This window comes from Coenobita brevimanus, chromosome 14, assembly GCF_032717465.1.
Source record: "Coenobita brevimanus isolate Jiangsu-jjx chromosome 14, ASM3271746v2, whole genome shotgun sequence".
In the NCBI taxonomy this organism is placed as follows: Eukaryota; Metazoa; Arthropoda; class Malacostraca; order Decapoda; family Coenobitidae; genus Coenobita; species Coenobita brevimanus.
The window spans coordinates 25,705,142-25,733,047 of NC_136967.1; the positions used below are offsets into that span (position 1 = coordinate 25,705,142).

Genomic DNA, 27,906 nt, shown 5'->3' on the forward strand with positions numbered 1-27,906 from the left:
CACACACACACACACACACACACACACACACACACACACACACACACACACGAAGAAAATTGGTTAATACCTGGCTCTCTCTATTGCTTCTCAGTTTGCTAAGAGGAATGAGAGAAGAACAAGATTAAAAGGAACAAGCAAAAGCGCAAGAGAGAATGAAAGTAAAGATATGAAAATGGGATAAGGTGAAGAGGAAGAAGATCAGCAAAATTTGTGGAAAAGGAAGATGGAATAAGTGGTAAGACAATGAGGTGATGAGAGTATGAAATAGAAAGAAAAAATAAATGGAATAAGAAATAAAAAGACCAATCACTTCAGATAGACCTTTAGGAAGATAAGACCAGGATAGCAAAGACGATGTACGAAGTTTCTCTTCCTCCCACGCCTTAAAAAAATGTATATAATAAAGAAGAAAAATTTTGAGAGAGAGAGAGAGAGAGAGAGAGAGAGAGAGAGAGAGGTGGGTGGGAAGGGAGGTATCACGAAGCAAGAAAAATAATACAAGTAATATTAGAAGAGCTACCAGGATACTTCTCACTGAAAAGAACCAGGCATCAGTTCACTCATCTTCCAAGCCTTTAAAACTCTCTGGTTGACACTCACAGGCGTTACAGTCCCCCATAAATCAGGAGAACCAACACGAAAATAACGTTAAGAAATGAGAAACAGGAGACGGCACGAGAATGACAAAATACCGAGATGACATGGACGTGAGACTGGAAGAGAAATCCAAAGAATTCAGAAAAGTATCCCCGCGATTCTGTACGCAATAAAACTTTTCTTGACAAGTTCCACCACACGTCACACCCAAGTTTTTCCTCTCATGTTCATCTGTCTGTCTCGGTCTGGCTGGCTGGCTGGCTGTTGTCTGGCTATTTTTATATCGCTGGGATTATATCTCACTAATCTGTATCTATCTGTTTATCTGTTTATTTATTTACCTCAGTGCCTGACTCTGTGTGTGTGTGTGTGTGTGTGTGTGTGTGTGTGTGTGTGTGTGTGTGTGTGTCTGTGTGGTGTGTGTGTGTGTGTGTGTGTGTGTGTGTGTGTGTGTGTGTGTGTGTGTGTCTGTGTGTGTGTGTGTGTGTGTGTGTGTGTGTGTGTGTGTGTGTGTGTGTGTGTGTGTGTGTGTGTGTGTGTGCTATCCAGCCATCCGATTCATCCAATCATTTGTTCATGTATCTATCTGTTTGAGTGTCTGTCTGTCTGTCTGCCTATCAGTATCTCTATCCATCTAAGTAACTTTTGACTATATCTTATCTAATCTGTCTACTTGTTTATCTATCCGTCTGTTTATCTATCAGTCTATCTATCTTTGTTTATCCATCCAACCATCCATCCACCTATCCCACTAAGTCATCCATGACACCAAGAACCAAAAGACTCCTCAATCTACACAATAATTTTCTTGTATCCTCTACCAGGGGACGAATTTCTTTTTTTCTTTTCTTTTTTTTTCGAGGGAAGGAAGAGTTGAGGCAGAAGAAAAGAAGGAAGAGTTGAAAGTAAATTGATGACATAAGCAACAACACAAATAATCATAGAGAAAGTGAAAGATTAGGAATGGGAGCTAAAAAAGAAAGTGAGATGGAGGGTGGAGGAACAAGGAAAGATAGGAGGAAAAAGATTACAAAACCAGAAGTACAGTATGGAACAAACACATATGAGTGAAAAAAATCTGTGCAAGAGAGGAGAGAAAGAATGCACCCACACGGAAGAAGAACCGGGTAAGAATGGGGAATTGCAAAAAAAGGAAAAAGAAAGAAAGAGAAAGAAAGAAGAAGAAGAAAGATGTAACGGAAGAAAGTAAAGAAGCCCAAAGGTGGACAGCAAGCAAAAATAGTATCAGAAAGGGTGGTAAGCATTATAAAGTATACTGGGGAAAAATCAGCACAAGAGAAAAGAGCAGAGACGGAGGAGAACAGTGTGAAAAGAGTGAGCTCAAAAGAAGAAAAGGCAAGACGGAAGAAACAAGGGAATGCTAAAGACAAAGGTAAAACACATACATGAAAACGATGAGCAGTTAGATAGTGGATTACCGAAGAGTACCAGTGACCTTGACCCTCGATAGATTAGGCTATTCTTAAAATCGAATTACAGTATATCACTCCTGCCTAAATCTGAACCCTTCCACCAGCTTTGGCTCAAATCAAAACTGTCTGAGTTGACTTTGCCGAGTTACCTTCATTTTTAACCTTTCCCAGTGACCTTGACCTCTGATTGATTGTTTTCTAAATCAAATCTTTTAATCCTTCCTTGAACCTGAACTCTTCCGTAAAGTTCATTCTATATTTAATAACATCCCTTTAAGTTGACAATGGCATGTAACTTTGACCTTTGACGTATTGTTCTCAAAACAACAGGTTAACCTTTTGAGTGACCCTCAACTCATCCCCCAAGTTGATCCAAATCATATTAAAACTGTTCTAGTTATATTCGTTACACTCAGATACATGGGGTCGAAATATGACCTTGCCTTGTAACCTTTCCCTTTGAATGACTGTTCTGAAATATGAATCCCTTCTTCCTTCCTGGACCCTTCACAGTTTCACTAAGTTTGGTTCAAATCAGATCAAGACTTTTCGGACTGACCTTGCCTTGTAAATTTGACTTTGACCTTTCCCTGTGGCCTTGACCTTTGACTGATCTAACGTAAAATCAAAATCTTTTTTTCTTGCCTTATTTTCAGCCATTCCACAAAGTTTGGTACAAGTTGATTAACAACTCTAAAGTTGACCTTGCCATGTAACCTTGGCCTTTGACCAACTGATCTTAAAAAAAAAAAAAAGTTTAATTCTGCTATGACTCAGCTGCTCTCTGAAATTTGCTACAATCACACACTCAAGTGGCACTTTGATCTTGTCCTGTGACTTTGATCTCTGATTAAGTGTCCTAAAAATTGAACCAGTTAATTTCTGCATTACCTTCAACGTTTATCAATAGTTTAGTCTAAATTAGATAAAAGCTTTGGGAGTTGATATTGTTGGAACAAAGTTTGACCTTGCTCTGTGACCTTGATCGTTTACCTATTGTTCTAAAGACAAGTTTCCTCACTGACTGACTCTAAACGTTTCCACCAAGTTTTTGAGTTATTTTTTTTTTACAAGACATGCACTCGTGAGGGTGCCACTTAAGGCATTAAACGCCCCTCTTGCTTCGGCAGTCGCGGGTGCAGTAAGGAAAGGCGGAAAACAATAAAAAGTATAATAAAGATGAGAAACAAAATAACAGAAATGAAAGACGAACAGGATGAGAAAGAGAGGTTCATTAAAAAAAAAGGAAAGAAACAAAGCGATGAAATGGAAAACAGAAACAAAAGGTCAGAGGTAAGAAGAAACAACTAGAACAAGACACGAGAGGCATAAGGTAAGAATACGTCTGAGGTATAAGTCAACAGTTGATCTGAAATGTAGGAAGAGGAACAGGAGGCAAAAGTTTGTGAAGAAGGGGAAAAAATGAAATGAAGGCGAGGAAGAAAAGGGCGAAGATAAGGAGAGTACATGATCAGAGAGGCGGAAGGAATGGAAGAAAGAAGCAAACAAAAAGAGAAATTCAACGAGAGACAGCTGAGAAAACAGAGAAGAGAAAGGAAGAGGATACGAATCAGAAGATGCAAGAATAAAGGATGAGGAAGTCAGAAGACGGAGCTGGAGGGGGAAGAATGAAAAAGGAAGAAGACAGAGAGGGCGACTGGAAGGAGAAGGAAGAGGAGGAGGAGGAGGAGGAGGAGAGGAGGAGGAATAAGAAGAGTGTGAAGGAAGGCAGTGGACCAAAGAGGAGGTATAACGGTGAGGAAGGCTCTTTGTACGCATCTTTGCCTTCAAGTCTCTCTCTCTCTCTCTCTCTCTCCTCATATCTGTTCTGTTTCTCGCGTTCTTCCTATTTTTCTCATTTTTTTCCATTCTATTTTTCTTTTCAATGCCTATTCCCTTCTCATTTTCTTTCCACTCTTACAACTATTCATTTTGTCAATCGTTTTCCTGTTCTTTTTCGCCCACTCCTCCTCTCGACCTTTCTCCATTTTTCTATTCCCTTCTTCTCTATGATCTAAGTAATAATGCTTTTGTTATCTTTCTCTTATTCTTAGCTTTCTCTACATCCTTTTTCCCACTATTGTATTTTCAGCTAAGTCACTTTTTTTCACTATTTCTTATTTTCTTTTGCCCTTCTTCCTGGTCATCAGCATCAGCATCATAGTCAGTGCCATTTTCACCTTCCTTATTTTTCTCTTTCTTACTCCAATATTTCCTAGTTTTCTGTCTTTTTCCTTCTACTTCCTTTCTTCTTTCCCCCCTCCTCTCTTACAACCTACTCATCATCATCATCATCAATATCATCATTATGCTCTGTAAACCAATTTTCTTTCTTCTCCCGTACCTCCATTTTTTTCTAATTTCCCTTTTCTTTCCTTCTTTCACCTCCTCTTTTTCGTCATCATTACGTTCTGCATTCTCCTCGTCCATCATCATCATCATCATCATCATCGTCATCATCATCCTAGTTTCTTTTGAGTCCCTCCATTTCCTTCTCTCCTTCCTCCTTCTCTTCCTCTTCTTTTTTTCTTTTCCTCCTCCACCTCCCTCTTCTTTTTTTTTTCCTCCTACACCTCCTCCTCTTCTCTTTTCTTTTCCTCTTCCACCTCCTCCTGCTGTCCCACATTCTGTCTCTCACCCTCAGTGTTTGGGATAGTGTGTCAGTCGTGGTATTGGTGTCGACAAGGTAACAGTGAAGGTAGTGACAGTTATGGTGCGGCTGTGGTGATTGTGGTGGTGAGGTGGCACTGTAGTCGCGTGGTCGTGGTGTGGTGCTAGTTATGTACTAGTGGTAGTGTGGTGTTAGCGGTGTGGTAGTGGTTGTGCTGGTAGTAGTTTCAGTAAGGTAGCACTGAAGGAAGTAATGGTTTAGTGGTGTTGTTGGTGGTGGTGTAGGAGTGGCGGTGGTGTTGATGGTGGTTTTGACAGAATACTGTTGAACGTTGTGATGGTGTGGTATTTGTGGAGTGGTAGTCAGTGCTGTTGTTTTTCGTGTGGTGGTGGTTTGGGGGATGATGCAAGAAGTGGCGTGGTATTGTTGCTGCTGGTGGTAATAGTGGTAGTAGTGATGTTAGAAGTGATGACAGCAGTAAAGGCACAGTAGATATGGTGCAAAAGTGGTGGTAATAACAGTGATTACATAGTGGTGATAAATGTTGTGATTGTTCTGTGGTAATAGTGGCAGTGGTGATGGCGTAATTGGTTCTGATAACAGTAGTAGTGACGGTGGTTGTGCAGTGATACTATAGGTGATGATGATGGAGTAACAGAGGTAGTCTTGGAAGTGACGTGGTGTGTCGTAGCAGTGGTCTTGGTGATGACTGTGGTAGTGGTGGTGGTGAAGTGATAAAACCATGATAACTGTGGCAGTGGTGGTTGTGATGATAAAGTTGTAGCGACAGTACGATGAGCAACAGGGGTGAAGGTGGCAGTATTAGAAGTAGTAGTTGTAACTCGATACCCAACTAATCGTGAATACAGTGTACTGCAGGCTGAAGCGACTCTCCTTATGCTGCCCACCACTCTTCGTTTTGGGGGATAGGGAGAGAATAAGGACGTTTTTTATAACCAGACAGCTCCATCGTCCAGTTATATCAGTGTCATCACATGAGGCCACCGTCTGTAGCACTGGACTATGGTGGGGATACAGAGGTGGCAATTGGTGTTGTGACGACTGTGAGGGTGCTTGTGATGGCGATGGTGACAGTAGTTGTTATGGCCGTGGTGGCATAGAGAGTAACTTGAAGTATCTCCGCTTCAAAAATATTCACATTAAGATTCCGAACTCTCTTTCTTATTCACACCTTTCCCACTCATCCTTCCTACTTACTCATTTCATATACGACTCTTACCCATTTTCATTATAGTGTATGCGGCTGGAGCATATGCCCGGCTCAGGGAAGGTGGACGCCCCTGCCCTGCATAGTCCAGGCTCACCCATGGCAGAGGTGTTGAACCCTTTATCCTGCCAAAAATGTAGTGAGTAAGTGCTTACCGTCATCTCGTTAAGCACTACCATGGGGGCAACGTGGGGCCAAAGCTCGGTAGCTGGCCTTGCATAACACCCCCAGGCTGGGAACTCAACCACATTTACCAAGTAGTCAAAGTCCGGGCTGAGTCTACTACTCATACTGTACATATCTCCTAAATTCAGTTTATCCTGTTGGGGTTGTGCCTCCATTTTCCCTGCACTTAACCATATGAAAGGATCCTGTTCCAACCCTGGCGAGGCGCTATCTGCCAGGAAGGGGGCTGTCTGCTTTTGGTCGATTTGTCTGCTCGGCCGGACAGACAGGGGGGGAACAACAACAACTTATCCTCATCATAGATTCAGTCCTTTACACTTAATATAGAGTCCTTCATTCTTTATCAGTCTCATTCCAATCCACCGTCATTCATATTCCATCTATGCATTCCTCGGTCCGTTTATCACTCATGTAACTCAGTACAGTATATACTCGTATATACACTTTCATCTATTCTTTCTTAACCCAATCTCTCATTACCCCAAGGTTCATCCATTCACTTTTTCTTCTAAAAAAAAAAAAAAATGACCTGCAGGCATTGTCACGCGGAAGTAGGTGTGTGTGTGTGTGTGTGTGTGTGTGGAGAACTGACGAATAAGTGAATGGACATACGAGCCTTGTCACTGGACATTCAATTGATAGAACTCCTGCTTTAGTGTTTTTCTGTTCCTGTTTATAAATCACATCACCCCACGTCACTGGGAAACAGGGTTGGGATAATGATGATGCTGACTCTTGTATTACCTCATGTCATCATCTCACTAGTTCATGCTCATTATTATTTATATACCCAATTTTTTATCCTCCTGCTTTCACTCAGTAATTCATTTCCACTACTCCTCCACAGTCATTCCTTCTTACATGATCATTCATTCACGTTATATCCTTCTCTCATCCCCAACTAACTCCCTCTCTCGCTCAGGAACTACAGAAAACAACCATGCCACACCTCCTGCTGATGCTGGTGATCCCTGTTCTTCTGCTGCGGAGCGAGGGGCGTATGCTTCACTACAACAGTAGCCAACAGTATCAACTACAACTACAGAATTCACAGCAACAACCACACTTGCCACCGCTGCGGTCAAAACAGTTTCGATTACCACAAAAACAGCTGCCACTACAAGCACAGCTATCATTACGTCCACACCAACAAACACGTCTACAGCCACAACAATCACAGCCACCACTGTTACCACAAGGGCTACTATCACTACAACCAATAAATATCAGTACAAGACAGAATCCCCAACTATCACCGCAACCACAAAAATCACCATCACCACCACTATTACTAACATCACAGCTTCTTTCACACACAGAACCACCACAAATACCACCACAGAAACAAGTACCTCCGCAAATACCATGGACACAACCACAGCAACCACCACCACCACCACATACTTCTTTCCACAGCCTCGCCACAAGTTCATCTCAACCACAGGAGCCAGGTAATCATAACCCTTAGCATGCCCACAAAATTTACTGTTGGGGCAAAAGTTCATGTAATTACCTTTTAGATTTCTTACCTTCCTCTGTTTATACGAGAAAATTGCCCTAATGTCACAGGAAAAAAAATTAATAAGCTTCCAGGCCAAGGTAAATCATCCCATAACGAGGCAATTAAGTACCCAGACGCCCTGCATACAAGGAGGGTGGTTAGAAGATAAACTTATGAGCGGATGAATGTGATAGCCTGAGAGGAGACAAAGGGAAGGGCGAAAGGAAAACCGAAAACTGGAAAAAGGGAAGAAGATGAGACTTGGGAAAAGTTCGACGAGGAGAAATAGGAGCTAAGAGAGAGAGAGAGAGAGAAAATGAAAAAGGGGGAAAGAGGCTGGGATGGAAAGTAATAGAAGGACGAGAGGAAGAGGAAGGGAGAGGAGGAAAAGGAGGACGCAAAGAGAGAGAGAGAGAGAGAGAGAGAAAGAGAGAGAAAGGGGGGTGGAGGGGAAGTGTAAGAGAAGTATTTAAGGAGGGAAATAACCGCGGTATGACATCATGGTTCATTATGAACGTCAGTAGCGGAGAAAATAAGTATGGATTGTGGGGTTGTGAGGCTATATTCTCTCTCTCTCTCTCTCTCTCTCTCTCTCTCTCTCTCTCTCTCTCTCACGCAAGTAATTATCTTTATCGGGGTATATTAGACATGCGAACTCCATTTTCTTTTTTCTTTTTTTTAGGAAGAGGGACGACTATTATAATACTTTTCATGCCTGAGTTTTTTTTTTTTTTTTAACGGTATGTATCTCAGGTTATGCTGTGGTGGATAATTTATTCATATTTCATCTCTCTTTTTTCCTTTTATACAGCCCCTTTTTTGTACTCTTGCCTTCTTATGTTCTTGCTAACGCCATACTTCCTGGAGTTTTAAAAAAAGTTTCCATTAAAATCGTTCTGAGCAGTCATTATTATTATTATTATTAATATTATTATTTATTATTATTCAGACACTTATCGAAATTAAGTGGAATGTTGTTTTCATTATAATCTATTATTATCATATCCCTCATCATGGTCATTCAGATTTAGAGATACCTTAGAAATGTATGGAAAAACATTGGAGCCAAACAATTTCTGTCTTCCAGCAACAGTATTATCTGGCTGGATTAGATTTACCGGAGGGGAGGGGGATTCTCAGACATTCCTCTCGATTTCTTGTCGTAACCATGAATTTTTTTGGCAGGAAGAACTGGAGACTTGGCGAGTTTCAGTGGTCTTGTCTCTTTATCCTCCTATCCAGAACAAATAAAAGATATAGCAGTTTTCCTTCATAACCAGGAAATGTTTTTAACGATAGAACGCAAGACGGAGAATATTCTGATGTTGTTCACCATCCTGCAAAATTTAATCTGGGAATTAATAGTAAATACTTTGAAGAATCTCACCGCTTCCTTCATTAATCCTTTCTGTGTGAGAGAGCATCTGACACCAGGAAGGCATTATGAAGGTGTAGCCTATTTTTCCTTTATTTCTCAGGATGGATGCCCCGCCACCTTGTCAAGCGAGATGGATCCAACTGCCCTCCCTCCGTCGGCTTCTCCACCTTCGGGTTCCTCTCCTTCCTCCTCATCTCCTTCAACACCGTCGTCAACATCATCAACAACGTCAACAATAATAATAACAACAATAACAACAACAATAACAACGATAACAACAACAATAACAATAATAATCAGAATACGGGAGGTATGGGTGGAGGTGGAAGGAGTTTACATGAGGGTTTTCTGAAGAGCTTTGGCCTTAATGGTGATATATGGGATTTTGATAACTTTGAAAGCTTTTACACTGATGAAAGGGAAGAAGAAAATTATGAAGGACTGGAAGAGGGCGATGGCGCGTGTACCTGTGAAGAAGAGGAGGAAGAAGAGGAGGAGGAGCTGGATGAAGGTGAGAGGCGAAAGGGATATTGGAAAACGAATAAAGATAAAGAAGAATTAATGAATGACAGGTTAAAGTGCATACCAAATGTTTAAATATATACATTTTTGTAACAAGGAACTTTGGAGTAAAGAAAAGGAGCCTAGCCGAGGAGTAAAAATATACTGTAGTCATCAGTAGTAATGTAGTCGCACAATGTTACTAGAGACAATATTCATGTAAATTCATGAAGGTGTGTGTGTGTGTGTGTGTGTGTGTGTGTGTGTGTGTGTGTGTATACAGTAAGATCAGCTGCTATGCCTGTTTAGGAACTATTGACTGTGTATATGTCTTTTAACATGATAGAACCCTCCACATATTGCAATCCTGAGACATTACTAAATCCCATATCCCAGATGTGTTCTCGTTGGACACTATCCTAGGCCTTCCTCGATATGCTTCCAGCCAGTCTTCCTTCCTCATTTACTGTATAATTATGGCTTTTCCCAACCATTCTCCACCTCCTTATCATATCCAAAACATTTTAACCTACCGGTTTACGTCACTTCCTTAACATCTTTTATGAGAAATCGCTTTCGAAATACTATACATTATTCTCAGTTTGGTCAGTCAGTGTTGCCTTACCCAACCTTATTAACATTTTCATTTCTTTGCGTTCCAGTCTACCTGTATCCTCTTCTCACAGTGGGCAAGTGTCACTGCGATACAGCATCATTCTTCTCACACATGTTGTAAAGAAAATACCCTTACTACCAAAGGAGAGCCCCTGCATAGTTAGGAAAGGCAACGGTTTCCTAAACTTCTTCCATCCACTTTTCAATCTTGCAACGGAACTAACCCTAGCTCGTCCTCCTTCACTCCGTATATCCCCCAGGTAACAGATTTCCTCCACGCATTCCTGGCGGTTGTCATTCCAAACAAAACTTTCTAGTCTATCATCAACATTTCGAACACCCTTATATAATGCACACATTACAATTCCTCATTCCTGCAGTCTGCCTCAAACACCATTGCATCTCTTGAGGACCTATTTATCACAAGTTATACACAGAGTAGTTTTCCGCCGAGCTCCCCTTTTAAACATAACATAAGGACACACACACTGCTCCTTTACATTTCCGCTCTAACACCTACTAACCATAATCTTTCCTTTACCAGTATTAACATTTGATTTCTTATTTCCATCCCATTCCTTCACCTCTTTGATTTTCTCTCTGGCATGCTGCATACTTTAGGCAATCAAAACTACATCATCAGCACATATAAACCCTCAAGATAGCCCCCATTTAAACTCCTCGTGGCAGTGCCTCCAGTTCCAAGACGTACTGCAATGGACGCAGCACAAAACCATAATGCACACCAGCAATGACCCAGATTTTTTTTTTTTTTTTTTTTTTCACTCACGCTCAAATAACGTAGTGATCCTCTGTACAATTTTCTCACCATCCTGGTAGTCCATTCATCGACACATACCGTACATCTCGTAGCTTATATTACTGCCACCCTCAGGACTCAGTCAAGCAAATTCCTCAAATCCACAAGTACGTAATGCAGTTTTCTGTTCTTTCTGTGAAAATTTCTTGCTATTGTCAGACAATGAATATTGCACTATGGTCGTACCATTCTAAAGTGGCGGTTTGGGTGGGGCACGAACCTCTGTACAGTGTTGCCACGTTTTCCATACTCTCTCTCTCTCTCTCTCTCTCTCTCTCTCTCTCTCCTGGGGGGATATGCATCACCCTAGGGAATTTTGTTTCTTTTATGTCTTATAAACTTGTACTTTCATTTCTTTATTTTGTTTTTTATTATATTATTGCTTTAAATATGACGCCAGATGACCTCGGTGTTACGGCGCCTTTTCATTCAATCATTCTCGTCCTCCTTCCTCCCCTCCATTCATCTTTCCCTCAGCTTGATAATGCACTCAACACTGCCCCTGGCCTGCCTTCTCTCTCTCTCTCTCTCTCTCTCTCTCTCTCTCTCTCCTGGGGGAGATGTGCTTCACCCTTGGGAATTTTGTTTCTTTTATGAGTGACTTATAAACTTGTGCTTTCATTTCTTTATTTTGTTTTTATTATATCTAATTATATTTAAAAATATTATTGTTTTACATATGGCGCCAGATGACCTCACTATTGTGGCGACATGATTTGTTTTCAATCAATCACTCTCTCCCTCCTTCCTTCCCTCCCTTCCTTCATCTCTCACTAAGCTGCACTAAACACTGCCCCTGGTCTGCCTCCCCCCCCCCTCTCTTTCTCTCTCTCTCGTCTGTGGTATTTTAGGATATATATTGGTTATTTTCTTTTACGTTATAATGTACATATTGTAAATTTGACTTTATTTCCACCCCACCCAGGAGGTAAAAGTCTTGGCGCGTTTTTTTTAAGAGGTGTCCCCAAACAGGCCTATTCCTCTATCCCTCACAGATGACCAGGTGGGACTGGGTGTGTGTGAGTGTTGCCGCTCACGAGGGTTTAATGTATATATTTTTTTTACTAAGAGACTGGAATATTTTTGCTTATATTCCTGCACATTATCTTATAATCATAATTGTGACATTATTACCAACCCCAGAAATACGGTAACAGCCAATAAAAGTAACTACTTTTTTTTAAGCAACACTGTAGAATAATTATGCCACGTTTCTGTATTGCCGTATAAATATTTTACGCATAATCAGTTTACTGTTCTTTCATATATTATAATACACACCTTACCATTATATTCTTATGTGTTTATCTTATTGTGATGCCTATTACATATATCAGAGCCGTTCACATAGCGGGTATGGAACACGTGGCACACTGTACAGAGGTTCGTGCCCCACCCAAACCGCCACTTAAGATTGGTACCACCATAGCCGTGCCTCTTCCTGGTATAAACACCAAGCTGCATTGCTCAATAAATCCACCTCATGCCAAACGACAGGCATGTTTTACACCGACATTTCCTTCATCTCTGTCACTTTCTATACCCTTTACTCTCATCCACCATACCTCCAGCAGGTTCTCTGATGGGCGTGCTGAGTGCCACCGGGCGTGACATGGGCGTGTGGGCGGGCGCGGTGCTGAGCCACTACCCTGACTGTGTCACCAGGATGGCCTGTGAGGGAGCGGGATTCCTGCCAACATCTCTTACCTCGTGAGTAGCTTAGATTAATGGAGTACGGGATATACAATCTATTTTGTTTTTCATATCCAATTTGTGGATCAATCTAGTGAAATGCTTGAACCAAGTAAGGGCACTGAACTGTGTCTGTTGTCCGCTCTGTTTTGATGAATCAGTCAATTTTCGTGTTTTAATAGCAATGTTAAATACACTAAGTTTATATAACTGCTTCGATAAAATTGCACTGAAAAACATTTACTTTTGCGTAAACATATTACTTGTCTATCATAATTCTCAGGAATAATATGTCTCCTGCCTTGTTATTATCTCTCAAACTGTTTCTACTGTGATTTTGCGTTTGTCTATGATCTTACCTCAGCATCTGCCACTGTCAAGTTCGTGAACTCTCGCTCCCCATTTGCTCCCAGTTTTATTTCTGCTTGTTTTTGTCTTTAACTGTCGTTCTGTCCTTATGTCACTAGTCCATGTTCTATCTCATCCTGTTTCTCTCGGTCTCTTCCTCTGTCTGTGTATTACGAGCCTCTGTATTATGACCCTCTGCCTTAACCTGTTTATCTCCCTGTATCTGTTTCTAAATCAGTCTCCGTTTGTTATCTCTCCCTACTTAATTAAGGCTCTACATCAGCTTTACCTACCTCATTGTGTATTCTCTAGTATCAGATCTCAAATTTCTGATCTATAGTCACTCTCCCTCTCCCTCTCACACTTCCACCCTCTTCCCTTGTCAATCTCTCTGACTCTGATTCTGAGTTTCTCTCTCTCCTTCTCCCATTGTAACCCAACCCTCTCCCTCCCACAGACTACTTCTGCTGGCGCCTGTGAGAAGCTTGGATTCAGGAGCGGTGGTAAGGGCAGCGGAGACAGGGGCGTGTGGGAGCCAGTTCTCACAGTGTCCCCTCTTTGACGACTATACTGGGAACTTCTTCAACATGGAGGTGGCATGAGAGAGAGAGAGAGAGAGAGAGAGAGAGAGAGAGAGAGAGAGAGAATTTTGTATGTGTGTGTATGTATGCATCATTGTGTGTGTGTATAATCTTTTTTGCATGAGTCTGTGCGAGAGTATGTGCCCCTGTGTATGTACGTTTGTATGTGTCAGCTAAACCTGCTGTGTAGGAAAACAGTGCAGTGAAGGCTTATGTAAATGAGTATACAAGACGGAATGAAGACAACAGTGAAAAAGAAAAAAAATGTGAAGCTAAGAGGAATATATGAACTTAAGCAGAGAGTATGAGGTTGGTTATTTTGATTTTGAATGGAAGGGAAATAAAAAATAAACACTTCACGATGAATGCTCGTGTCTAACGATAGTAGGGTAACTGGGATGTATAGAATCTACAAATCAAGATAAAGGAAGATAAAAGATAAAAGCGTACTGTATTATTATCTTGTCAGTTATACAGTATGTGTCAAACTGTTCATCCGTTCCTCAAAGTTTAAATCCCACGACATATTCCTCCGTATAAGAGAAAATGAAATGAAGTTATTAAATGCAGTATGGTTACTTATAATAGCATTTATTAAACATTCCTTATGTACCCAAAACAAGGGGGAAAAAATTACTATTGTCATCGCACTACTACCCATCAACATACTGTAATAGGACGGAATATTTTTCAGAGACAAAGAAGGATATAGCACAATAGTAAAATCATTGGATCTCTTGTCCAATGTGTATTTAGTTAAAAAAACAAAAAAACAAAAAGTCAAATAACCACATCTTTGAACGGTCTATTGTCTTCTGTAGGAGGATGTCGCTGAGTGGCTATTCGTTTGTTGTATGAAATGATGTAAGTTCGATTCTAGGCGGGCGAAGAGAACAGTTTAGCGAATTAAATTTCGTTAAAACAGATAATTCTGATATTCCACATGACCGACCGACATGTTATAAAAAACACACCCCGCTAATACCAACACACCAACTCTAAATGAGACAGCATAAGCCGCGTTTTTGTAATCCAAGGTGACGGATTGGATTCGAAGCCATCTTCTCTGAAACTAAGCTGCGCCGTATTGCCGGCCGAAGTGATACGAAGCTGGCCCAAGCATTCGTCATCGAAACCAAGACCGTCTTCGTATCTCACCCAAGCGTGGTCGAGAGCAGTCTTGGAGCAGCTTGGGGAGAATGAAAATGGCCAGCAATGACAAACAAGTGATAAATACCATGGAATTAGCACAATTTACATAAAATAGAGTGCAGGTGGCTAATATCGACGGCATATTTATAGAGCCAGTTCAGCAAAAATAAGGGCTACGTGTAAATTGCATTTCCGTCAGATGATCTTCGGCGATCCCCTCTATTTACATGGCGATTGGCGAACCCCTCTATCTACATGGTGATTGGCAAGTGAAATTTCTTGGTGCTACGTATCCTAGACTGTTTTTGCAGACAGAAACCAAGCGCCCCAACAAGGGCTTCGAATCCCAAGCTCCAGCTTGGACGTCAAAAACGCGGCTTTAGCATGTCTTGTTATGGACGATAGGTATTAGTGCCGAAGTGGCGACATGAAGGTGTGTGGCGGTTGGAAATTAAAGAGTGCTGTTTAACTTACACCTAGAACTGGACACATTAAAGAAAAAAAAAAAAAAAAACAGCAATATACGGTTGACCTTCGTGTTTCAAATCTCCATTACATCAGATGCCTCAGTGGCATTACATTCGTTGTATCTTATCTGTTTGGCTGTAGGCCTTCTTTGGCTTTCACTAAAGAGGATTTTTCATTTTAGTACATTACTTCATCATCTAGTGAAAACCCCAAGACCTTACGGAGTGAAGTCACAGCAGGCAAGGCAGGAGTAAATAAAAAAATGACAAATTACACCAGTAAATGCGTTTTTTTTTTTTTTCCTTTTCTTTATTTGTCATTCAGTAAAAGCATCAACACGCAGGAATGTTTTCGCTGAAGCCTAGTGGATATAATAAGACAATTAAAGTGAGGTTCACTAGGACATCCTGTACACTCGATCAGAGAGGTACAGTACATTTGCTTTACTGAACGATGGGTTCGCAATGATCGTTGCTGCTGCTCGCGTTTTTTTCCTTCGACAAATAATTTTGAGTTGATAGTTTATCAAACTTGCGGAATAAATTTCAAGCTTTAGTAACCCATTAACTTCCAGGGTTCCTATGTGAGGGATTGTGCTGGAAGGGAACTAAGTGTACTGCCCTCCGCCTATTGGTTCATAGTCGGGAGGCTCACAGGTCCCTACCCCGAGGCTCCCTTCTTTATTAGCTTTCGAAAATGCCCAGTTACGTCCTTAAGTGAGGACACTGGGGGCAAATGGATTAACCAGTCAAGAATAAAAGTAGGCAAACAAATGGAGAGCGATTTTCAAAAATTTTCAAATTATTCCTCCGCTGTTTCAAAATATAATGACGAAGAAGCATATATACTTTTTTTTTTTTTTTTTTTTAAATCGTGCAGGCTATGCAATGGGTCTAGCCTATTTGAAACAAAAGTTATAATTTCTTCTTTCTACTTTGAATTCATGAGTAATTTTTGAGCCAAATCGAGAGGGATAAAAAAAAGATCAAGAGAATATGTTTGTAACAAAAATACTTATTCATGGTACTGGAAGGAACATAATGTTCATGTGCCATGCAATCATCTGGGATGGATGGTGAGAATTTGTCCCCCAAACCATCAGGAATAGCAAAGAAGTAGTTAAATAAACCAGAAAATAATAAACCAGGGGTCTAAATGGGATAATGATAAGGCAGGTCACAGTATAATGAGATAATGGGGCAGACGTGGAAGACCAGAGCTTGCACGGGTGGCGTAAGTTTTCAGTTCCTTGCAGTTATCCATGAATCATTAATTTTCGTTTTCTTCGGCATATGTATTAAAGAAAACGATCCTTTACGATCAACAAACGTGTATAAGTAACAAGTACACCCATGTATTTTTTTTTTTTTTTTTTTTATGCGAGGAAGAAGGAACCAAAGGCCATGAGCCCGCAGTAACAGTTCCCTCCAAGAGAAAAACAAAATACAATAGAGAGCCAAATTCAAGATCCGATCATTTTGAGATGCCTGGACACACTGCGTTTGAAAGACTGGAGATCATAGGCAGGAGGAAATACAGACAGAGGGAGACAGTTCCAGAGCTGACCTGTTGCATGAATGAAAGACTGGGAGTAACGGTTAACTCTTGCATTAGAGAGTTGGACAGAAAAGGGATGAGAGTTTGCTGCCAGACGGGTGCTACGCGCCCGTCGTAGAGGTGGAGGAATGCAAGCAGACAGTTCAGAGGAGCAGTGACCATTAAAGTAGCGATAGAAAAGATGTATGTGTCATTGTATCTCTTTGTTCGTTACTGTGCTTGTACTGCTAATTACTTATATACCTTTTGTGCCGTATATGTGAAACGTAACCCATTGCTCTCACGCACCCTTCCCTGCTTGGCCTTCAGCGGCAGTTCGCTAGAGTGTCGGGGCTTGTGCTGAATGATTAATAAAGAACCTATAAATAAAAAAAAGGAGCTACTTTACCAGGGTTATCTAGCAAAGACGGGAACAGAGAGAACTGAGTATTGAGTGAAGGCCCTCTTTTACATAAAAGTCCTGTTTTTTCTTTGAAAAAATATCCATAGCGCTGCATCGCCTCTCCTGGAGCTCCTATTATAATAAAATGTGAGTTCTCATTACTCTTATGATTAGCTAACTTCGCCCGAGATAGATATATATAGTGGTGTAGTTACGGAAATACGAGGAGGTACGGGCTACCTCGCTGTTTTCACAAGATATATACAGTGGTGTAGATAGGGGAGTACGAGAGGGTACAGACTACCTCACAGTTTTCACAAGAGGTACAACGTATCCTAATTATTTACAGAGAAAATAAAACATTTTGATAATTTTTCTGTGCTGTCAGATATATTCAGCTCGAACCGTACCTCCAGGAGAAGCTGACTGTGTGTGTGTGTGTGTGTGTGTGTGTGTGTGTGTGTAATTTTCCGACTTGGAGATATTTGTCAGTGTTTCAGCTATTGTTGATAATAGTTAACTGCTTTGGAGATTTATTGTACTCGTATTTATCACAGAATCTAAGATCTCTTATTTATGTTTAGTATATTGAATGTGTTTCTACTGTGAAAGCTAGTCGATTTAGCGAATCATACCTCGAAGTTAAAGAGTTCAACAGGTTCGTTCAGGTTCGTTCAGTGCACTCGATTTTCTGACTAGTCTAGTTTCCTTCGCATTTCCCAAAACTTTCGCCAGGGTTTTGTAGATACTTTGGTTCACGCGGAAAAAAAGTAACACCCAGTGAACATAAACATCGGTTTTCCTTACGTATGAAACTAATGAAAACGCTCTAATAATCTACAGTAGTAGACTTACTACAGTAGTCTCGTTTTAAAGCGTTAAAGAGGAAAATTTACGCATTTCTTCCAGGCAATATTTTCAGGCTGATGAACCAATTGCTGTGAAGTTCCGATAACTTTTAATTCGTTAGGCGAGTCGGAGAGAGTATACAGGCTTCTGAAAGGTTAGTGTTGCTTCGGCTGTCTGTGGAGTGCGTTCCGCCAGGCTACGAAAGAGGAAATTATCAGGACTTGTTGGCTTTGGTGACGTGTGCGGAATTTTCAGCATGGTTGTGCGAATATCCATTTTCGTATGGATTCTTTCGACTTCATCTTCGTGTAGTCTTGCTCCACGGTAAGTAAAATTTGAGGTGTACTGGAGAGAGAAGGTGGAGGAGAGGCACGGCGCTCTCCCATTATTTTCGAAGATGGAAAAAAAAAAAAAAAAAAAAACTGTGATGCTACATGCATCCTATCTGAGCCATATACCCCATGGAATAGCCGTGTGTGTGTGTGTGTGTGTGTGTGTGTGTGTGTGTGTGTGTGTGTGTGTGCACTTTTAGTTATCACGAAGGTGTTAAATGTCGGTCGCCTCACACTTTACCTCACCTGACACATTCAACTTGCTTATGTCACAAAATTGTCACAAAGCTCTCTCTCTCTCTCTCTCTCTCTCTCTCTCTCTCTAAACCAAATTTCACTGCTTTGATTATGTTTTACTTTTTAAGAATGAAAAACATTTGTGATAAACCGAACCGCCGTTTTTTTTTTTTTTTTTTTTTTTTTTGAGACGATCACCCAATATATCGCTTACAATCCTGAGTTTTTGCCTTTTTTATAAGAATAGATTTGTGCATGTCTAAGTGAAGATATTTTTTTTTAATAACAGAGGAAAGGAAAACGAATTTAAAAAAAATGAACCATGCATTAGATTATAGGTGTCCTCCATTCATAAAAAATCTGTTCAAGTTGGACTTGGACAGCCGTAAACTGAAACCATTAACAGCTTGTCCAACCCGAGTACGTCTTAAATTACCGTGATTTTTCTCGGTTGATGTGAGAACTTGTGTGGCCAGACACCATCATACACTACTGAAGTATCGAAAAGGCTTCGTAACAAAAATATAACAGAGGAGAATACATTACTCTCGTTTTATTTCCCGAAAAACGAAGACCAAATTTTGAGAACCTGGCACTTATGCAATTCTTTTCGTCGTTATTAATGAAGCTGCTACTGAGTTAAATATTGCCTCCTGAAATGTTCGATATATGCTGTAGTTTTGTTTGTGTCAGTCTCTTTTGGCGGAATTCTAATGACGATGTATTTAATTATTCTGCATCTGCCACCCGAGCTCTGAGACAGTCACCGTTCCTAAATTTGATCATGACCTATCCCCCTAGGAAAACGCGCCGCTTTCAGATGTCATATAAAATCTTGGAATGGGGACTGTCTCTGAGCTCGGATGACTGATGTAGAATAATATAATACACCATCATTAAATTTCCACCAAAAGGGAGCCTGACAAATAAAACAAGTACATGTCTAAAACTACAATATATATCGGACATTTCAGGAGGCGAGAATTAACTCAGCTTTGTAGCAGCTTCATTAAAAACGATGAAAAGAAATATGAAAGTGCAAGGTTTTCAAAATTCGGGCTTCGTTTTCGGGGAAATAAAACAACGAGAGCAATGTATTCTCCCCAGTTATATTTTTGTCACAAAGCCTTTTCATTATGTCAGTAGTGTATGATGGTGTTTTGCCACACAGGTTCTCACATCAACAGAGAGAGAGAGAGAGAGAGAGAGAGAGAGAGAGAGAGAGAGAGAACGGTAATTTAACACGTACTCGGGGAGGACAAGCTGTTAAAGATGGTGGCCTCTAGCGGTAGGCAACTTCACAAGTCCTCCATTGCTGCCAAACCATTTAGGGGAGTCCGATCTTTTAGTAAACTGTTGACTGGGTATGAACAGTTCCATACCAGCTTGTATTAAGTAATTAATGTGGGACTGGGTTGAAATGATGTCACTGGAGAAGAAAGACTGGGATATCAGCAAGATAATTTCCAAATCCATCCCAATCTGCCCTTTGAAAGTGCCATCTGGTCACTCTGTCAGGTTCGGAACGGGAAGGTTTGGGGGAAATAACTGATGAGGATTTGATGAGATTGTTGTCGGAGGATCCAAGTGGTGACCCCAAACAAGAAGCCTGTGTTTTCCAAGAGATTAAACTAAGACATATTCAGTGATGGAAGCAAGAGATCCATTAGTTTTGGATCGTATTCAAAGCGGCTTAGGAGGTTCAGAACACCTGTCCCTGAACGATTTGTTCTATGCACTGAAACATTAACATTTTCTTGTATGTTACTGATGGAAACTATGTCAGTAAAATAGCTTGCAATAAAATGTTAAAGCATAATGCGGAAAATTATTCTTTAAGAATGGTACGAAGCCTCCAGTGCCTCCTATATATACGGCCTAGTGCATTAAATATGGTGGTAATTGGTAATGTACTGAGGACGTGGGCCCGTGAATAGGCAGGAGAGCTAATAGACGGCGTATCTTTGAGTGCATATCTGTGAAAAGTTTCAAGATTGTTAATTAATTTCCCTCAACTGCGAATGGAAAAAACTCAGACTAACACAAAAAAACAAACAACACACACACACACAATTTGTGAGGCATTTGTTAAATCCATAATGAGACCACGGTATATCTGGCTTTTTCCTAGCTGCTGAATCCGTTCCGTAACATGTCATGCAGACAGACCTTATAAAATATCCCCAAATTGGTCGATAAATGACAGTCATAAATTGGGGGTTTATGCATTGCGTCATCCATTCAGTTATATCAATGCTGCCGATACCGTCACGTTGCCATAAGCAGCTGGAATTGAAAACAAAAAAGTTAAAGTGGGCGCTTCATACTTCTTATTCCTTGCTCATGTCTCATCTTTTCAACCATATAACACTAAGTTATTGCAAGAAACTGAACCATAAGATTTCGTTGCAGCTTCTCGTATGTAACGCACCAAGTTTTAAACCCTTTCAGTTTGATGACGTATTTTCACATTTTACTTTTGCTACCATCAGACGACTTCGTTCAGCTAAGGAGAGACATAAAACAATGGAGTTAATGGCGTTTGGAGTTGCTCTTCCATTCCGAAAAGTCTCCCCAGCGTTATTTAAAATCGTTTGGTGATCGCATTAACCCAGGCAACCCTCCGACCTTTTCCATCCTTCCCATCCTCTACCAACTCTCTTAAAGCCATACCACCTCCTCCCTTACCAGCTTTTCTCCTTGCCCATAATTTTTTCCGTTCGACTCCCCAAATATTCGATCCTCATTATCACTTTTCAGTTTTCCCAATCTCCACCACTGCTCTCTCTCCTTAACTCCTTCACTCTTATCAACCACTCTTTCTCCTCCATCATTATTTTTTTCCCCTCAGAATCTCCTTTTTTTTCTTTCTTCCACTTTCCAGAGGATTTTACTTACGCCAGCAATTACGGCAGCGCCACACGAGCCAGTGTCCGTATTTATCAATAATCTTAACTCATTCACCCCGGCGACTTAGCTTCTATTTATTTATTTATTTTTTTAACTACCTAGAGAAGATATTATGTAAGTCAAGAGATGGGCGTTTCGAGTTGGAGGGGTTATATTTAACCTCCGTCAACACTCGCCGACATGTATCAGTACTAAGCTAAATGAAATAGTCTTAGGGCAACGAGAATAAGAGGGAGAAATACTAATACCGGAATGAATGGACCAAACCTCACGCCGCGGGAGACTACTGCCAAGCTGAATAATATTGCCTGACTATAGGAATAATTAATACTTTTTTTTTAATCGAGACGAAGATGCACTTGGTGATGATTGGCTGAATGCAACATATCCGAATAACATGTACTAACCCAAATTTCTCCCTCAGATATATGTTGTCAATTAACAATGCTAACGAGTAAAGAGATTATGAAGTAATGTTGCATTCACCCAATCGTCACCAACCAGTCATGTGCATCTTCGCCTCGATAAAAAAAAAAAAAAAGAATAAGAAAAAAGTATAGTTGTGATTTCCCTCGTCGTCAAGAAGCAAGTCTCCATAACAGTTAACGAATATCACGAGAATTTCTGTTTTCATATGATTTTTCATTTTAATACTCTCTCTAGTTTGGTGATGAAGCACTTGATAGGTGTGTGAGCGAAGACAAAGGTATTAATTAGCAGTGTTACTTATATTAACCTTCCGAATCGAATGACGTATTGTGTTGTTTATACCTGATAATTTCACACGATGTTATGAAACCAGGGAAAGGCCTCTGCTACTGACGAGAATTACGGAAGGCTACATCTCTCCACTTTAATCGGAAAATTCGGTATAAAGTTCAATACAAATGTTTGTTGGAAGCAAAATAAAGTTGCAGTAAGGAATGTCTGCAAATAAAGAGTCAAGAATGTTTGCAAGTCCTGAGTTAAGCAGGTTTTTAAATAGAAGCCAAGAAAGTCTGTAGGTAAGGAGTTAAGAAAGTTTATAAGTGTCAAGAAAATCTCTAAATATAAAAGCGGGTCATGCAGCAGTGGGGCTGGGTCAGTAGTGTGGGGGAGTGTTGTGTGGGGGGTAGCGGAATGTGTGCCTGTGTATGTATGGAGAAATGTAGTGTGTGTGTGTGTGTGTGTGTGTGTGTGTGTGTGTGTGTGTGTGTGTGTGTAGGGGGATGTAGTGTGTAACGTGTAGGGGGATGTAATGTGTGTACAGTATGTGTAGGGGGATATAGTGTGTATGTGTAGGGGGATGTGGTGTGTGTGTGTGTGTGTGTGTGTGTGTGTGTGTGTGTGTGTGTGTGTGTCTTGGGGAGGTTCATATCTTATACTCACCCCTGCAACTGTCCTTTTTCACCTCACAAAACTCCCCCTCATATTACTCGCATACTTTTCAGACTCCTGGTCATCCTCCTTTCGGGACTTTGGCGAAAGCTTTGCCATCGCACTTGAGATCTCAAAGGCTTTCGATCGAGTCTGGCATAAATCTTTAATTTCCAAATTGCCCTCCTACGGTTCCTATCCTTCTATCTGTCCTTCATCTACACCTTCCTTTATGGTCGTTCTATAGCCGCTGTTGTAGACGTCCATCGTTCATCTCTTAGATCTATCAAAAGTGGTGTTCCTCAGGGCTCTGTCCTCTCACCAACTCTCTTTCTTTTATTCATCAATGATCTTCTAAGCTGTACATCTAACCCTATCCACTCATACGCTGATGACTCCACCCTTCACCTTTCCATTCGGTTTCCGCAACGTCCATCCCAGCAGATACTTCAACAAACAAGGGATGGGGCTATGGCACACCTAATGTCTGAGTTGGTTCGTATCTCTGACTGGGGTAAAAATAATCTTGTTGTTTTTAATGCATCAAAGACTCAGTTTTTACACCTATCAACCCAACAAAATCTTCCACAGGAGTACCCACTGCTGTTTAATAATATCCAACTCAAGCCTGCACCATCCTTGAACATGCTTGGGGTTTCATTCACTCGGGATTTATCTTGGAAAGATCATATTGCATCTCATGTAAAATCAGCTTCCAAGAGATTAGGTGTGCTAAGCTGACTCCGTACCTTCTTTTCCCCTGCACAGTTGTTGACTTTATGCACGGGTTTCATTCGCCCCTGTGTAGAGTACAGCTCTCATGTGTGGGGAGGCTCCCCACATACAGCTCTTCTTAATAGGGTGGAGTCATAGGCTTTTCGTCTCATTACACTCCTCCTCTTACTGGCTCCCTTTAACCTCTGTCTCTTCGCCGCACTGTTGCCTCTTTATCTCTCTTCTATCGCTGCCGCAATGGCCACTGCCCCTCTGAACTGTCCGCTTGCATTTCTCCACCTCTACGACGGACGCGTAGCACCCGTCTAGCAAAAAACTCTCATCGCTTTTCTGTCCAACTGTCTAACGCAAGAGTTTACGGTTACTCCCAGTCCTTCATTTATGCAACAGGTCATCTCTGGATCTGTCTCCCTCTGTCTGTATTTCCTGCTTCCTATGATCTCCAGTCTTTCAAACGGAGTGTCCAGGCATCTCGAAATGAACGGATTTTGAATTTGGCTCATTTTTGTTTTGTTTTTGTTGTTTTCCTGGAAGGAATGGTTGCGGGCTCCTAGTCTTTGGTTCCTTCTTACTGGCAAACACACACACACACACACACACACACACACACACACACACACACACACACACACACACACACACACACATACACACACAAACACACGCACACGCACTAACGCAAACACACGCACATACAAAAACACAGACAACTAGATATATATCAATAGACACACACACACACACACACACACACACACACACACACACACACACACACACACACACACACAAGGAACACAAATATTCACAAGAACACACACCCTCAAACAAACAAGCTCTCTCTCTCTCTCTCTAATAGTACCCAATTCCTTCATGAACGATGCAAAAATACCAGGTCAAATGAAGTGGTGAGGGGAGAAAGGGGGATCGTTGAAGGAAAGGACGGAGAGGGAGCACTGAGAAGAGAAGGGGGTGGGAGGAGGATGGAGGAGAAGAATGGAAAAGATGTGCACTGAAAGAGGAAAAGGTTGGAAGGAGAGAAGTAGCCAAGAATGGTAGAAAGCATGATGAAGAAGGGAGGACGCTTATAGTCTGAATGACATAAAGGAATGAAAAGAGGAGGAGGAGGAGGAAGAGAAGGAAATGTTGGAGAAGATGAGGGAAAAGGACGAAGCCGGAGAAAAGTAGAAGAGAGAGGAATGGAAAGGAAGAAGGTCAAAGAGGTGAAATCAGGAGAGGAAGGGAAGGAAAAGTAGAAGAATGCGCAGAATGGCTGTTTGATGGTGGGGCAGATTTCATTCCCTGATCTTGCAGCGCTTTTTATACCTCCGCCCACCTATGGTGGAGAAGGCATTAAGTGAATGATCTGTCCATCCGTGCGTGAGTGGGTGCATACTTTGGTGCGTGCGTGCGTCCGTAACACTTTTCTTGGAGCGATTTCTCCTGAACCCATAGACGGATTTCCACCAAACTTTTGTCAGTGATGCAGTATGAGGAGATGATGAACTTATTTGGCTAGCTAAGTCAAAGGTCAAGACCAAATGGGGTCAACTTAGTTTATCCTTGTGGGTATGATGTCTCCTGAACCCCTGTATGGATTTCGATCAAATTTGTCAGTGTTGAAGTATGAAAGAACGATGAACTCATTAGCAAGGTTAATAGGTCAAAGGACAAGGTCGTTTGACTTTGTCCATCCACGTGGGTGCCATGTCTCCTGAACCTCTCGACGGATTTCGCCCAAACTTTTGTCAGATATAGTATGAAAGGACGATGAACTGATTAGGTCAGCAAGGTCAAGGGGTCAAAGATCAAGGTCATATGAGGTCGGCTTAATTTATCTTTAGTCTCATTTCAATCTACGTTGAACCCTTTCACGCTGGTTGTATGACTGAGGGACCGACTTCTTCGCGTTTCATTCTCTGTGGACCCATCTTCCCCGTGACTTTTCCCCATGGACCTATTTTCCCTCACTGACTTTTCCACTATGGTCCTTGTATCCACCATGCACCTGTTTCATCTATGAACCTATTTACCCCTTTGAACCTATTTTCTCCTTGGACCTCTGTTATCTTTTGTACAAAAATGTATTTTAGCCCTATGGTTGAACGCTTAATCTCCACACAGACCTGTTTGCTTCCATTGACTTGTTCCCACCATGGACCTATTTTCACTCACTGGACATATGTATCCACTTGGACTCAATTCCCCTAAGGATTTATTCCCTTATGGACCTACTTTTTCACACAGACCTGATCTAACCATGGACCTATATACTGTATGGAACTTTATCCCAGTGGACCTATTTTTCCTCCATCCATCCGCCCACCAGCAGACATATATCCTAAGCAAAATCTCTCCCCCCCACACACACACCCAGAGGCACAGCAGCTTTCATGATATAAACTCAACGAGGTCATGGTCTTTATGAAAAAGACTGAAAAAGCGAAGGTGAGATAATAAAATTTATTCAAGTTAGTGAGGCGTTTGAATTGTATGGGCGCGCAAACGTGCTCAAAATGTGTGACTGAGAAAATTAGACAAAACACAGGGTTGATTTTGTTACAGTAGCATAATACGAACCTAGTGTGACTTTTAGTGATACCCGAAAATAAAGGTCACTCAACAGTGCTGTCCACAGCAATAATGAAGTCACGGTGGTACAGTAACAGAATTTTCCAGGTTCATCTTCAGTTGGATGGCAATAAAATGTATTTTTAAAACGCTGTGTATGTAACAGAGCATTTCTGTAGACAATAAACGGTACTCAGAAGTAAATGTTGTTGGCTTACATATCGTTCGAACTAGATTCTCAAATAATCCAGACTAACGATAATCACATAACTGAATGCTGTCTTGGGTCCCAGCAATACCAAACTGACAAGCGTTACCTAGTGAATGTGTGGCTTTGTCCTCTCCTCACCCGACGCGCAACGTGGGTATTACACCAGGAGTAAATCAGCATTATTGAGGATCGTAAGACTCGAGCATATAACATTACACCTAAAATACAACAGCCCCTTCTCTTCGGGTGATGGAAGAGCTACCTGTTTATCGTCAGATAAGAAGATGAACCCGCTTGAGGCAGGGAACATCGCAACAATTTGACTTTTATGAAAATGGCTTACTCTGATGGAACAAAAGACCCATTTATTTTTCCCTCTGATACCGTCACATCAGTCGTAAATATGACAAACCAAGCATGTCTCGATCAAGGTCTAAAGAATCTTGACATGGGTGGTTCGCGGTCAGTGTTTTTAGGATCTGCTCTGTTGATGATGAGTGAGTGTGTGTGGCGCCAGCTCTTGATGTGCGGGGGAACTGTTGGGTCTCAGGGAATGGAAAATGTGGTTTATGTCTACAGTGGGATGAATATAAAGAACGATTACTCATCATGCTAAGCGAGTAAAATGAGAAAACACCTAGGAGAAATAATCTGCAGTTATTGCAAGCTCATTTTTTTTTTTTTTTAATTTAGGTGTTCGGCCTAGCTACATATTGAAAGAAATGAACAAGGGAAAACAAATCCGCTGTGCCCTGTGCCTGGATATTCGCAGACGTAGTCATTTTATAACTTTTTTTTTCCGCCTTTGCGCCTGTCTGTAGCATACACGAAGATGGTACCATTATGTAATAGCCAACTGATTAAGGTAAGGGAGCGACCAAGTCCCACTTTTCAGTTACACCTGAAACAAGGGTACAAAATTTCAGAAATCGCTGTTCTCTAAACTCCTAAAAGTTGTAAATAACTGCAGAATGTTTTAAGCTTTGGACCTCACTTTGGCTGCAGTCCTTAACATTTTTTTCTTTCAATCTTACTGGAACAACAATACTAGAGAGTGGCTGTAAAAATTTGGAACATGCTAACAATCGCAGGTCTCTGTGACTCACTTGCAGCGTGATATGATAATCTGGTGTTAGAAGGAATGAAATACTACGGAAGGCGCGACCGTGAGAGGCCTAATGGTGGCGGTATTGAGTGGGAACAACTCTACAGTATAGTGCTTTCCCCATAACTTGACCCAGACTTTCGTCCATTTGCAGCTTATTTCACATAGTTCAGAAGCAGAAAAAGATATTATTAAGGCTATCCATCCTTATCACAGTCCTTCTTAGTGATAAACATCATTATCTAGTGTTAATCTATTGTTAGAACACAGCATTCAAGATAACGAGGCGACAAAATTATGCCAAGTTAAAACGAAAACAGCAAATTAATCTGTTGCAGCTAACGCCAGACGATTTTATGAAACTGAGACTGTGCCACAGGAGCCTGGGTTAGCAACGACAATTATATTACACACATACTAATAAGCAATTAACTTGCAGCAAACCCGTTGACAATAGTAGCATACCCTGCAGCCACTTGTCATTCATGTATTCGAGTAAGCTACTGTGCAACAGACTTCTGCTTAATGCATCTTTATAGTCACTCTC

General features: G+C 41.1%; 1 protein-coding gene across 1 annotated transcript; it reads left to right on the forward strand.

Annotated features, from left to right (window-relative positions):
• Positions 1 to 8,059: 8,059 nt before the first annotated feature.
• On the forward strand, positions 8,060 to 13,515 carry LOC145390192 (uncharacterized). The gene is made up of 4 exons (XM_080265207.1): positions 8,060 to 8,075; positions 9,038 to 9,448; positions 12,448 to 12,583; positions 13,371 to 13,515. Exons 1-4 carry the CDS (start codon positions 8,060 to 8,062, stop codon positions 13,513 to 13,515), a joined length of 708 nt encoding a protein of 235 aa, XP_080121333.1.
• Positions 13,516 to 27,906: the final 14,391 nt, after the last annotated feature.